General features: G+C 42.5%; 1 protein-coding gene across 1 annotated transcript in view; it reads right to left on the bottom strand.

Moving 5' to 3' along the window:
• Positions 1 to 15,428, bottom strand: part of gpr143 (G protein-coupled receptor 143) — an 89,278-nt gene that overhangs the window by 44,382 nt on the left and 29,468 nt on the right. Inside the window, exons 4-7 of the mRNA XM_043692714.1 lie at positions 5,253 to 5,345; positions 4,697 to 4,806; positions 3,171 to 3,279; positions 2,036 to 2,147 (exon numbers count right to left, since the gene is read on the bottom strand). Coding sequence (XP_043548649.1) covers positions 2,036 to 2,147; positions 3,171 to 3,279; positions 4,697 to 4,806; positions 5,253 to 5,345 — 424 coding nt within the window. The remainder of the gene's footprint in view (positions 1 to 2,035; positions 2,148 to 3,170; positions 3,280 to 4,696; positions 4,807 to 5,252; positions 5,346 to 15,428) is intronic.

The raw sequence follows: 15,428 nt of genomic DNA, 5'->3' as shown, positions 1-15,428 counted from the left end.
GGTGGGATCTGGAATGCAGTCTGAGAGGGTAGTTGAGGCAGGTAAAGTCACAACCTTTAGAAAAGGTACTTGGAATAACACTTGAAAAGGCCAAAACAATCAAAACAGTCCAAAGACGTGCAGGTTAGGTGGATTGTCCACGCTAAATTGCCCAGTGTCCAGAGATGAGCAGGCTAGGTGGGTTAGCCATGGGAAATGCAGGGTTACAGGGATAGGGTAGAGGGGTGGGTCTGGGTGGGCTGCTCTGAGGGTCGGTGTAGATTTGATAGGCCGAATGACCCTGCTTCCACACTGTAGAGATTCTGTGATTCCCAGGATGCGGGTGTCGTTTGGCAAGGCCAGCATTTACTGCCCATTTGTAAATTGTCCTTGAGAAGTGAACCATCCTCTAGAACCACTGCTATCACATCCATACTGCGGTTAGGAAAGGAACGCCAGAATTTTGACCCAGCAACAGTGAAGGGACAGCAAAATCATGTAGAGAGAGAGAGAAAGGTGTGTGACTTGGAGGGGAACATACAGGTGGTGATGCTTCTATCTACCTGCTTCACTCATCCCTCCTGGTGAAACTATGGACATGGAAGATGCTGTTGATGGAGCTCCAATTAGCTGCTTCAGTGCATCTTGGATATGGTACATACTGCTGCTTCTTAGTTAGTGTTGGAGGAGCACCGCAAAAATCAGACTGCTTAGTCCTGAATGCCAAGCTTCAAGTGTTGTTGGAGTTGCAGAAATCCAGGCAAGTGGGGAATATTCCCTCACAGTGCTGACTTGTGCCTTGTAGATGACGAACAGGCTTTGGGGAAGGAGGAGATCAGTTATTCTTTGCAGAATTCCCAAGTTATGAGCTTCTCTTGTCACTGCTGTATTTATATGCCTGGTCCAGTTCAATTCCCGATCAATGGCCACCCCTAAGCTTTTGATAGTGAGAGATTCAACCATGATAATGCCATTGAATGTCAAATGCAATTAGTCATTGCCTGGCATTTATGTGGAGTGATTGTAATTTGCCAGATTTCTGCCAGAGGCTGCATGTTGTTCAGGTCTCATTGTGTGAGAATATGGGAAATCATGAATGGTGCTGAACATTGAACAATCATTGGTGAACATCCCCACTTCTGACCTTATGATGGAAGGAAAGTCATTGATGAAGCAGTTGAAGATGGTTAGGCTTAAGAACCCCTGCAGAGACATCCTAGAGCTGGGATGAGTGACCTCCAACCACTACAACAGTCTTATTTTGTACTGGAATGTCTCTGTTTATTGGAAATGTATACTCAAATTTCCAATTTTGGCAGGGCTCCTTGACTGTTGAACAAGTGCTGTTTGATAACACTTTCATTTTGATAATGATCAAGAATAGACTGATGGAACAATATTTGACTGGTTTGGATTTGTCCTGCTTTTGGTGGATGGACATACCTGGGCAATTTTCCAGTCTCATCTTGATCATCAGTAAAAGTGATGCATGATGTCATCAATAATGCGATGAAGCAGTACCTGTTCAGCAATAATCATTGACACCATGATTGGGTTCCACCAGGGCTTCTCAGCTCCTGACCTCACTACAACCTTGGTCCAACCATGGTGAGTTGAGAGAAACTGCCCTTGATATCAAGGCTGAATTTGCTAAAGTATGGCATCAAGGAGCTCTAGAAAAACTGGAGTCAATGCGCACAAAAGGAGATTGCAGTTGTTGGAAGTCAGTCCTCCCAGCTCCAGAATCCCTGCAAGATAGTGTCCGAGGCCCAACCACCTTCTACCTTCCCTCCATCATAAGGTCACTGATCACTGCGCAATGCTCAGCACCATCCACAACTCCTCAAATACAAAAGCAGCAAAACCTGGACAATATCCAGGCTTAGGCCAAGTAGCACACCAGTACCAGGGAATAACCATTTACAACAAGAGAGAATCTAACTGTGGACTATTGACATTCTATGGCATCACTAACACTGAATCCCTCACGATCAATATCCTTTGGGTTACCCTAGATAAATATGACAGTTCAGTTTCTGGTCAGTTATAGAAGTACTGGAGTCAAAAGGTAGGAATCTTGCTGTGAGAACTGCTCCACTTGAATCTTAAATATCCATCCACCATTTACAAAGGACAAATCGGACCACGAAGGAAAGCTCCCCACTTGCCTGGATGAGAGCAATTTTATCAACATTTTATCAATCCCACTCAATTGGCACCACATCTACAAACATCCACTTATTCCCACCACTAACATTCAGTAGCAGCAGTGGGTGCGTGCTATCTACAAGATGCACTGCAGAAATTCACCAAAGCTCCTCAGACAGTACCTTCCAAACCAACCCATGAACAAATTCATCTAGAAAGGCAGCAGGTACATGTGAATACCACTGCCTGCAAGTTCTCATCTAAGCCACTCACCATCCTGACTTGGAAACATATTACGACTCCTTCACCGACACCAAGTCAAAATCCTGGAATTCCCTCTCTAACAGAATTGTGGGTCAACCTATTGCACGTGGACCTATAGCAACAGTTCAAGAAAGCAGCTCACCAACACATTCTCAAGTGGAACGGAGGATGGGCAGTAAGGACTAGCCTAGTCAGCGACATCCACATCCCATGAATGGGAAAAAAAAACAGCCTAGGCATGTTTGTAGGAAGTGAGCACAATTACAACATTTAAAAGACATTTGAACAGGTGCATGAATGGGAAATGTTTAGAGGAATATGGGCCAAACACAGGCAAGTGAGACTAGTTTCATTTGGGAAACTTGGTCAGAACGGATGAGTTGGATAAAAGGGTCTGTTTCCATGCTGTAAGACTCTATGATTTCATAATTAGTTAAAGTATTAGTATGGATTCCTGCTTTGTGAACCTATACAGCTCAATTGAAAATTTCAAAAGATGCATTTGATGTAGGTTTTATATTTGGCAAAGTTATTAAAGTTATATGGATTTAAGTTATAAAGTCAGTCAGTCAGTCAGTCATTAGGGGAGCAGGAATAAAGGAGTAAATGAACTATGACTCAATTCACAACCTTGAATAAGGTTTAAAGATATTAGTATCTAACACCACTATTAACATGCTTATCGCTATTTCATATTTAAAGAAAAACAAATAGAATCAGGTAATTTAGTTTCAGCATGTGATATTAGCAATTCTCATAAATACATAACTGGGCCTTACCAAATAATAAATACAAGCAGAATCTTGAAAAATCTTAATTTAATCTGAGTCCCCAAACGCCTTTCATTTTCTGTATATATACCTTGCCTTCCCTTCAAGAGTGAGGCAACTGAAAAATAAAATGTATTTCCCTTGAATCTGATGCAATAATACACTTAAAAATGTGAATTCTATCACAAACAGATGAAGTTTCAAACCATTTGAATTTAAACGACTTTTCAATAGTGCAATTGGTGACATGCAGACTGAAATCCAGCGGCAGTGATAACAGAGCAGTATTGAAAATGTTGCAAATGCCAATGTCATCACAAGGTTTCTTTAGTGAATGAATGTATTTCACATGATGGTGCTTATGAATTAAATTAAAAAGAGGATGATTGAATCCTTAAATAAGTTCATGCTGTTCACCAACCGTCAACTGGCCCTCATCCAAACTAATAATGAAAATAACTTTCTGTAGTATTCACTCACCCCGTTGCATAGATAAATCAGTGCCCATCACCCACTCCAGATACTTAAATAAAAGGTATAAAACATTCACCTCATAAACAGTTAAAGACACTTAAGCAATCTGGCCCCATGCAAAGTATCAGCTGACAGTGAGGGCCAATCACAATAAGATGCCCAATGCATTCATACTTTTGGCATTTTCATTTTGAGGCACTGGTTCCCCTTGAATAATCACTAGTTATGGAGGTTATGAATCACATGATTTCCATTTTCATTCATCCATAAAATTGTAAGCACATCGGATGTCATGGGTTACACAGTTCCTATACACCAAATTACAAGGTGACTTTGCATATTCAAGTGTGAAAAAAAATCACTTAAAAAGAGGAAAACACTCTAGGGCTTTTAAAATTTAGTTTCATGTTGTTGGGAATGGCAAAGATAGGCAATATTAAATGACGTATCTTTTGCAACAATGCAAATTTCATAACAAACACTATTTCTGCCCCTGTCTGTATGTGAGATGAGAGAGCTGAGCCTGGTATCTCTGATGATGTTGCTTTCTTACTGGATTGCACCTCCCTGGGTGAAAATCATATCATGCATTTTGACATTATTCACACAAGGAGCTTGCAAATGAGTGCTGTCGGGCAAAATCAACAACGGGAGGTGCATTGTACTAGCCCAACATCCCGGCAAACGATTTCAGCAGGACAGCATGAATAAGGGGAAAACAGAGGGTTAAGGCAGGAAAGTGGAGTTGAAGATTATCAGAATAGACCCAATCTCACTAATTGGTGGCGGAGGACTAAATGTGCACTTCTGCTCCCATGTCTTATGGTTTTATGAAGGGATGGACTAGCTGTCATCAGGACTGCTTCCCCATGTTTAAACCAGGGACAGAGCCCATTGCAGTGCTGCTACCTATATCTCATTGGAAGTCAACAGTGAGTATAAACCAGTAACTTGGAAGAACTTTAAAATGCATGGCTATAGTAACCATTGTGGTTCACCTTTTAAGCTTGACAGAGTGAAAATATGAAAGTAATGTTGAACAATATTTGTGCAAGTCATACCTGCAGACGCAGCTTTCCCAAACAGGATGGGATTTACAAGCAGAACGAGCAACAGAGGTATGTAGGTCGTGATGTAGTGAGGGATTGCATGTTCCAGTCCATTCTCACAGCTAGGAAAGATTCAAGTTCATATTAATCACCTTGAATTCAATATAGGTACTTTTCTGTCTACCATAAACATCATGAGGCAATGATGCTGTATTACAGAGAAGTTACCATGGCACAGAACTTCAAAAACTAAACCCAATTCAAGTTTTACATTAGTTGCACAGGATGATGTTGTCTCTCTATTACTTCAATTTACATTCACATGTTGACTAATTTTTGAGCATTGTCAAAAATCATGAAAGCCATCCCTTCCACTAAACATATTTTAAAAGGAGCACCAAGGGTTACAATTCTACTATTGCTTTTTCAGAAATGTGAGCTTCTGAATATACATTAGTATTAGACAATATTGGGGAGGAAGAAAAAAGCATTTTCTGCACTGCATCAGATTTTTGAAGGCCGAGAGTCAGAACCGAGCAAGTTGTATCGAATTCCTGAAGTTACTAACCTGGAAATGGATGGATAATAGAGCATGGCTACACCTTCAACCAATAGCAGGATAGCTAAACCCCAGGTCAGCATGTGGTACAACACTAGAATACTGTTTAAAACAAAAAAGAAAGGCTTTATCATCACATTTGACAAAGTTCTTGGCATTCATTGAACCTATTAAGATTCCAGAATCCTTTGCAAGTGTAAAATTTCACACCGTTTGTCAATCTTGTGGGAAATTTGATCATAGTCAATGGTATCAGTCATATGCAGATTGCATTTACTGCAAGTGCACTGGATAAAGGTCACAGACTGGAGCCCTGCTCGATTTCTCTCTCCTTGGCTGTTAAGACATGGAGGCTAATGTGTGTAGGAACAGAAGTAGGCCACTCAGCCTATCACATGTGCTCCTCTATTCAGTGAGATCATGATTGACAATAATTCTCAACTCCACTTTCCCACCTTTTCCCCATAACCCTTCATTCCCAATTGCAATGCTCATGCCTGTTGTTGTCTCAGCCGAGTTCAGTAAACCAGTAAGCAAATCTGAAAATCTCCTTTCATCGTTGTGCCTTAGTTCATATTAAATGGAGCAATTATTCAAGGATATATCAACAACCAAATCTCCACAATTAACTTAATAGTTATCTGAACACTAAATACTTCAAAACAAGCAAGCAATTTGCTTTTTTTTTCAAAAAGTGTGGAATGTGACAAATTTTCAAGACGTAACCAGGTTCAAATTGATTTAAAAATTAATTCCCATTTCCATAATTTCTGAAGGTAGCTTCCATAACCCTTTATTACCAATTAAGAAAGGAGTTTAGCAGTGCATCTGTTAGGGTTGTGCCCTGGCCCCAACCTTACTATGGCTAAGTGATGAATATATCATGGAGTCCTGGAGATAAATCTTCTGTTTTAGAGTCAGCGATGTACAGCATGGAAACAGACCCTTCAGTCTAACCCGTCCATGTCGACCAGATATCCCAACCCAATCTAGTCCCACGTGGCAGCACCCGGCCCACATCCCTCCAAACCCTTCCTATTCATATACCCATCCAAATGCCTTTTAAAATGTTGCAATTGTATCAGCCTCCACCACTTCCTCTGGCAGCTCATTCCATATACATACCACCCTCTGTGTGAAAAAGTTGCCCGTTAGGTCTCTTTTATATCTTTTCCCTCTCACCCTAAGCCTATGCCCACTAGTTCTGGACTCTCCCACCCCAGGGAAAAGACTTTGCCTATTTACCCAATCCATGTCCCTCATAATTTTGTAAAACTCTTTCAGAACACCCCTCAGCCTCCAATGCTCCAGGGAAAACAGGCTCAGCCTGTTCAGCCTCTCCCCATAGTTCAAATCCTCCAACTCTGACAACATCTGTCTAAATCTTTAATGAACGCTTTCAAGTTTCACAACATCTTTCCAATAGGAAGGAGACCAGAATTGCACGCAATATTCCAACAGTGGCCTAACCAATATCCTGTACAGCCGCAACAGAACCTCCCAACTCCTGTACTCAATACTCTGACCAATAAAGGAAAGCATACCAAACGCCTTCTTCAGTATCCTATCTACCTGCAACTCCACTTTCAAGGAGCTATGAACCTGCACTCCAGGCCTCTTTGTTCAGCAACACTCCCTAGGACCTTAAGTGTATAAATCCTGCTAAAATTTGCTTTCCCAAAATGCAACACCTCACATTTATGTGAATTAAACTCCATCTGCCACTTCTCAGCCCATTGGCCAATCTGGTCCAGATCATGTTGTAATCGGAGGTAATCTTCTTCGCTGTCCACTACTCCTCCAATTTTGGTGTCATCTGCAAACTTACTAACTGTACCTCTTATGCTCACATCCAAATCATTTATGGAAATGACAAAGTAGAGGACCCAGCACCGATCCTTGTGGCACTCCACTGTTCACAGGCCTCTAGTCTGAAAAACAACCCTCTACCTACACCCTAAGGTGTAAGCTCTAAAGTCTTCTACCTTTGAGCCAGTTCTGTATCCAAATGGCTAGTTGTCCCTGTATTCTGTGAGATCTAATCTTGCTAATCAGTCTCCTAAGGGGAACCTTGTCGAACCCCTCACTGAAATCCATATAGATCACATCTACTGCTCTGCCCTCATCAATCCTCTGTTACTTCTTCAAAAAACAGAATCAAGTTTGTGAGACATGATTTGCCATGCACAAAGCCATGTTGACTATCCCTAATTAGTCCTTGCCTTTCCAAATACATGTACACCCTGTCCCTCAGGATTCCCTCCAACAACTTGCTCACCACTGACCTCAGGCTCACCGGTCTATAGTTCCCTGGCTTGTCCTTACCACCATTAAACAGTGGCACCACATTTGCCAACCTCAGTCTTCCGACACCTCACCTGTGACTATCGATGATACAAATATCTCAGCAAGAAACCCAATCACTTCTCTAGCTTCCCACAGAGTTCTAGGGTACACCTGATCAGGTCCTGGGGATTTATCCACCTTTATGCATTTCAAGACATCCAGCACTTCCTCCTCTGTAATATGAACATTTTGCAAGATGTCACCATCTATTTCCCTACAGTCTATATCTTCCATATTCTTTTCCACAGTAAATACTGATGCAAAATACTCATTTAGTATCTCTCCCGTTTTCTGCGGCTCCACACAAAGGCCGTATTGCTGATCTTTGAGGGTCCTATTATCTCCCTTGTTACCCTTTTGTCCTTAATGTATTTGTAAAAACCCTTTGGATTCTCCTTAATTCTATTTGCCAAAGCTACCTCATGTCCCCTTTTTGCCCTCCTGATTTCCCTCTTAAGTATACTCCTACTTCCTTTATACTCTAAGGATTCACTCGATCTATCCTGTCTATACCTTACATAGGCTTCCTTCTTTTTCTTAACCAAACCCTCAATTTCTTTAGTTATCCAGCATTCCCTATACCTACCAGCCTTTCCTTCCACCCTAACAGGAATATATTTTCTCTGGATTCTTGTTATCTCATTCCCATTTTCCAGCCGTCCCTTTACCTGTAAGCATCTGCCCCCAATCAGCTTTCGAAAGTTCTAGCCTAATACAGTCAAAATCTGCCTTTCTCCAATTTAGAACTTCAACTTTTAGATCTGGTCTCTCCTTTTCCATCACTATTTTAATAATTGAATTATGGTCACTGGCCCCAAAGTGCTCCCCCACTGACCTCAGTCACCTGCCCTGCCTTATTTCCCAAGAGTAGGTGAAGTTTTGCACCTTCTCTAGTAGGTACATCCACATACTGACACAGACAATTTTTTTGTACACACTTAACACTATGGCAGTCCCAGTCGATGTTTGGAAAGTTAAAATCCCCTACCATAACTACCCTATTATTCTTGCAGATAGCGGAGATCTCTTTACAAGTTTGTTTCTCAATTTCCCTCCGACTATTAGGGGGTCTATAATACAATCCCAATAATGTGATCATCCCTTTCTTATTTCTCAGTTCCACCCAAATCACTTCCCTGGATGTATCTCCAGGAATATCCTCCCTTAGTACAGCTGTAATGCTATCCCTTATCAAAAACACCACTCCCCCTCCTCTCTGCCTCCCTTTCTATCCTTCCTGCAGCATTTGAATCCTGGAACATTAAACTGCCAGTCCTGCCCATCCCTGAGCCATGTTTCTGTAATTGCTATGATATCCCAGTCCCATGTTCGTAACCATGCCCTGAGTTCATCTGCCTTCCCTGTTAGGCCCCTTGCATTGAAATAAATGCAGTTTAATTTATTAATCCTATCTTGTCCCTGCCTGGCCTGACTGTTTGACTCACTTCTGTTCCCAACTGTACCTGTCTCAGATTGATCTCTTTCCTTACTATCTCCCTGGGTCCCACCTCTTTCCTCACTATCTCCCTGGGTCCCACTCCCCCACCTTACTAGTTTAAAGCCTCCTGAGCAGCTCTAGCAAATTTCCCTACCAGTATATTGGTCCCCTTCCGATTTAGGTGAAACCAGTCCTTCTTGTACAGGTCCCTTCTACCCCAAAAAGAGATTCCAATGATCCAAAAATGTGAATCCTTCTCCCATACACCAGCTCCATGCATTCATCTGCTCTATCCTCCTATTCCTGCCCTCACTAGCTCATAGCACCAGGAGTAATCCAAATATTACTACTCGAGGACCTCATTCTTAAATTCCTGCCTAACTCTCTAATCTCCCTTCAGAATCTCAACCTTTTCCCTTCCTATGTCGTTGGTTCCAATGTGGACAATGACCTCCTGCTGGCCCCTCTCCCCCGTGAGAACATTCTGCACCCTCTGAGACATCCTTGATCCTGGCACCAGGGAAACAACACACCATTCTGACTTTTCTCTGCTGGCCACAGAAACATCGGTTTGTACCTCGGACTACAGAATCCCCTAACACAATTGATCTCTTGGAACCCAACGTACCCCTTATTGCATTAGAGCCAGTCTCAATACCAGAAACTTGGCTGCTCAATACCTGTTTGAAATGAGGATCGCCACAAAAGACTCCTGCACTAGCTGCCTACCTCTCTTACCTTTCCTGGAGTTAACCCATCTATGTGACTGTATCCAATACTTTCCTCCCTTCCTATAACTGCCATCCATCACACACTGTTGCAAATTCCTCATTGCTTCTAACTGTCTCTCCAACCAATCCATTCAATCTGATAAGATTCACAAACTAACAGCATTTATGGCAGATATAATCTACAGTAACCCTTAAACTCTCATATCTGACAAGAAGCACATATCACTCTACAAAAGGCTATTTTTGCTCCTTCACAATCTACAGACCCAGAAAATAACAGTCTTATTCCTCTACAAACACTGCTCCAGGTTAATTGACTTTTTTTTGGAGGAGCTTTTTCTTGCCACTAGGACTAGTGAGTTCTCTCACCATTTCTTACCAAAACCTACCATGGGGTAAGGTAAGAAATTAATGTGGCATCGCTTGCAAGCAATTTCTGCCACACCATCCTGGCTTGGAAATACATCGCTGCTCTTTCAGTGTTATTGAGTCAATATCCCGGAAGTCCTTTCATAACAACATCTTAAGTGTGAATCCATCAAATACATTGAAATGACCCAAGGCAAAAGGTCATCACCACCTTGTCCAACAGAGTTAGACCAGCATTTATCCCTCATCCTTCATCAAAATAGCTAAGTGTATTCTCCAGCCTCTCATGCAGCAACATTTAAATATGGGTCAGACACTTGGCTGCAGACAGGAGCAATGATACAATGGATTTGATTCTGATAAAAGCCTTTGCACAAAGTCTGACAAAATCTAAAATAAAATCACACACTAGCATCGGTATACCACAGAGATCATTTCCAGCAAGGCAGCTTACATGTGGAGTCACAGGAGAGGAGGGAAGATACTAAAATGCGTATTTTGCATCAGTACTTACTGTGAAGGTGGACATGGAAGATATAGAATGTAGGGAAATAGATGGTGACATTTTGAAAAAAGTGTCCATATTACAGAGGAGGCAGTGCTGGATGTCCTGAAAAGCATAAAAGTGGATAAATCCCCAGGACCTGGTCAGGTGTATCTTAGAATTCTGTGGGAAGCTAGGGAAGAAGTGATTGCTGGGCCCCTTGCTGAGATATTTGTCTCATTGATAGTCACAGGTGAGGTGCCGGAAGACTTGAGGTTGGCAAATGTGGTGCTACTGTTTAAGAAAGGTGGTAAGGACAAGGCAGGGAACTATAGGCCAGTGAGCTTGACATCAGTGGTGGGCAAGTTGTTGGAGGATTTACATGCATTTGGAAAGGCAAGGACTGATTAGGGAGAGTCAACATGGCTTTGTGCGTGGGAAACCATGTCTCATGAACTTGATTGAGTTTTTTGAAGAAATAACAAAGGATTGATGATGGCAGAGCAGTAGACATGACCTTTATGGACTTCAGTAAGGTGTTTGACAAGGTTCCCCTTGGGAGACTGATTAGCAAGGTTAGATCTCATGGAATACAGGGAGAACTAGCCATTTGGATACAGAACTGGCTCAAAGGTAGAAGACAGAGGGTGGTGGTGGTGGTGGTGGAGGGTTGTTTTTCAGAGTGGAGGCCTGTGAGCAGTGGAGTGCCACCAGGGTCGGTGCTGGGTGCACTGCTTTTCATCATTTATATAAAATGATTTGGATGCGAGCATAAAAGAGGTATAATTAGTAAGTTTGAAGAGGACACCAAAAATGGAGCTGTCGTGGACAGCGAAGAGGGTTACCTCAGATTACAACAGGATCTGGACCAGATGGGACAATGGGCTGAGATGTGGCAGATGGAGTTTAAGTTAGAGGAATGAGAGGTGCTGCAATTTGGAAAAGCAAATCAGAGCAGGACTTAATGGTAAGCGCCTAGGGAGTGTTGCTAAACAAAGACCTTGGAGTGTGGGTTCATAGCTCCTTGAAAGTGGAGTCGCTGGTAGATAGGATAGTGAAGGCGGCATTTGGTATGCTTTCCATTATTGGTCAAAGCATTGAGTATAGGAGTTGAGAGGTCATGTTGCGCTGTACAGGGACAATGGCAAGGCCACTTTTGGAATATTGTGTGCTATTTTATCTCTTTCCTATTGGAAGAAAGTTGTGAAACTTGAAAGGGTTCAGAAAAGATTTACAGGGATGTTGCCAGGGTTGGAGGATTTGAGCTATAGAGAGAGGTTGATCAGGCTGGGGCTGTTTTCCCTGGAGTGGAGGCAGAGGGGTAACCTTAGAGGCTTATAAAATCATGAGGGGCATGGGTAGGATAAATAGACAAGGTCTTTTCCCTGCTGTGTGGGGAGTCCCAAACTAGAAGGCATAGGTTTAGGATCAGAGGTGAAAGATATAAAAGGGACCTAAGGGGCAATATTTTCACGCAAAGGGTGGAACGTGTATGAAATGAGCTGCCACAGGATGTGGAGGAGGCTGGGACAATTGCAGCATTTAAAAGGCATCTGGATGGGTATATGAATAGGAAGGGTTTGGAGGGATATGGGCCAAGTGCTGGCAGGTGCCAGATTAGATTAGGATATCTGGTCGGCATAGACAAGTTGGATCCAAGGGTCTGTTTCCCTGAGGTATATGTCTATGACCGTATGGTGGTGGGGCTTTCTTCCTTCTACGCAACATCTAACCCAAGAACAGATTTCACATCCAAACCATCATAACATGGAGAAGGCCACACTGTCCACAATAAATGAGTGACAACATAAAATGACTCCATGACGATACTGTGTGGGTTTTACTGATGACAGAAAAAGGACAACTAAAACCTTGAACAATATGAAGCTGACAGCAGCAGCACTAGTTTACAGACTACTGCAGTTACAACCTAAATATTCTCCTGAGCTGGATTATTAGCAGAGCTCCTCATACTGTAAAACAAAAACCATCACATTTACCAAACAACCTGCAGGTGAACAAATTACCAACAAGATTTCACTTTTTTAAAAATAACTTATTGCAAAATGAATCAGCATCAACATAAATCAAATAAGAATTTGCAACATTGTTTGAATTATAAATTACACATAGCAAATACAAAGACTTGCTCACAAGATTACAGGCATTTGCATTTTTCTTTCACAAATATGGCAGCAAACACAATCTCACAGGACCAATCTTGTGATATGGGGAGAGGCCTCTAGCTCAACTACCATTATCTTAGGACCCCAAAGAGGTGTCAGTGTATGTACATTTGGAATACTTAGAAAGCTAAGATCGCCGCTTTACCCTGTGTGATAACAATGGCATTGGGAGTAGATAATCAGAACAACGAATACTTGGGCTGTCTGTATTACACTTACTCTACTTTTATACTGATTTACTTCAAAAACTTTTCATAACAGGTGTAAAACCAACAAAAATCTCAACAATCCTTTGGAGTAGAAAGCACTGTAGCACCCTTAGCACTGATCAGGCGCGTCACAGACACTGCTCAGGATTTCAGTGCTTAACCCTTCCCCAGTTTCCTCAATGTCACTAGATCACTTTCCTAGAATTCCCTTCCTAAGGACATTGTGAGTCCCTACAGCACGTGGACAGCAGCGGTTCAAGAAGGAAGCTCACCACCATCTCCACCTTCTCAATGTTCCCTGGACATTTTAAATAAATTGCAAATTTTCTTAAAGTGACTCCAGGACAAAGGTAATTACAGTTCATTTGGCACATTGTGTCTATGTGTCTTTGAAAGAGCCATCTGAATAATTCCCTGGAAGAGTTTCCATCCTCTCATGAAGGTACTGACTATTGGAGCTGGGTTTGCTGCTCTACTTCCACTGGGGCAGATTTTTTTTAATCACAGCAAACCACCAGCCACAAGCGGTACTACATCTGAACCCAATCCTCTTCACATCTACACTTCTGTAATGACAGTCAACAAATGGAACTCTGGCAATCCTTCTAATTATACAGCCAGCAGCTGCTTGTGGTACTATTTACTCTCAACTCAACTGATAGCAGCATTCATGGATCAAGCCTGCGATTTCCTTGGTCTATAAGATTTAATTTCACTCAGGAACATTCAATGGCGCTCAAACCACATTAATGTGCAGTTTAGAATGTAGTTTGAATATAGTGTTCAGATAATGCCAATTCCTCTGCCTCTTAAAACATGTCTTTGCAGGCTTTTGTCATAGTCTTTGGGGTGGTGTGGGGATGTTATTCTGCAGTGGTGAATGGTCTAATCCAGGGCAAGTGATTCCCATGAGTCGGTAGGGAGGCTACATTTGTTTAGGAAGGCTTCAAGGGTGGTATTTCCTGTATCTGATCACTTTCCATTGTGGAGCTCAGGGTAGAGCACTTGTTTAGGGAGTCTTGTATCAGGCATGTGGACAATGTGGTACACTCATTGCAGATGCTCATGGATAACCTGTGCCTAGATTGTGGGACTATTGACCTGAGAGAGGGTGCTCACCACAGTCGATGATAATTCGCCAGGGATTTGAGGTATCTGCTGTATATGGTCCATGATTCTGATCCACACAGGGAGGGTGGGGACTGTGGCTGCTCTGTAGATTGAGAGCTTGATGCTGGATTGGAGGTCATGGACTTCAAATACTGTTTCTCAGGTGTCTGAAGGCTGCACTGATGCATTAGAGTCAATGTCGGATTTCATCAATGTCTGCTCGAACTGAGAGGAAGTTCTGAGGTATGGGGAATTATCAACATTGTCCATTGGCTTGCTGTGGTCAAGGGAGGTTATGGGGGGTGGGCGGTGGAGCAGTTTCATGTGACAAGAGTGGGTTGGTAAAGAACCTTCATTTTTCAGATGTTTACTCACCTCTCATACCCCTCCGTGGACACAATGATGGACTATAATTCAGCCTCTGGGGTTTGCAGAGACACACAGACATTGAGATGCAGTCTTCACATTAAAAAATGACAGAAGATGGGTTGGTCTGGATTCTGCCGTGAAGGCGAAGGTTGAACAGTTTTCCATTTGTCCAGCAGGTTTAGCTCCACTCCAGCCGGGTGCTTCATGGAGATTTGGGGGGCATTGGGTGAAGGGTTGGGGTGCAGGGTAGTGCTGTGCAGAAGATGGAGAAGCAGATCAGTGTGATGATGCAGCCCCACTTGACCCCAGTTCGCACGTGAATTGTGTCTACGGTGGATCCATTGAAGGAGGTCATGGCTTCTTTCATAGAGAATGGTGATGGATGTCTGAGCAGCCAAACTTGAGAATATTCCACAATCCCTCATAGCTAACCGAGTGTATAGAATGAGCTGTCAGAGGAAGTAGTGGAGGCAGGTACAATTATAACATTTAAAAGGCATCTGAATGGATACATGAATAGGAAGGGTTTAGAGGAATATGGACCAAATGCTGGCAAATGAGACTACACCAACTTTCGATACCTGGTCAGTATGGACAAGTTGGACAGAAAGGTGTTTCCATATTGTACAGCTCCAATACAGCAGAGAGTCCACAATGTTAACATCCATGTCTGGAAGGAAAAGAGCACTCAGATTGAAGGTGGCCGTGTACAGAGGTTGCTGTGGAGAGTTTGTACCTAATGCTCTGTGAGAATCACCGGGAGACGCAGAGAATTTCTGAAGTTAAAAACTTTTATTTGCAAACAAAAGCTGTGACAATCAGAAAATAGCTTCCTGATTGCCCCGATTCTTGGGGCTTCCTACTTTTTATACTTTTCTAGTTGCTGCGCTTATCTGGTGTCATTAGCTTGTGTTGTCTTTCTAAACTAATATCATCTTCTGCC

The sequence above is a fragment of the Chiloscyllium plagiosum genome, chromosome 6, assembly GCF_004010195.1.
Source record: "Chiloscyllium plagiosum isolate BGI_BamShark_2017 chromosome 6, ASM401019v2, whole genome shotgun sequence".
NCBI lineage: Eukaryota > Metazoa > Chordata > Chondrichthyes > Orectolobiformes > Hemiscylliidae > Chiloscyllium > Chiloscyllium plagiosum.
Note: the sequence above shows the minus strand (reverse complement) of the source record. Positions and strands in the feature narration are given on the sequence as shown.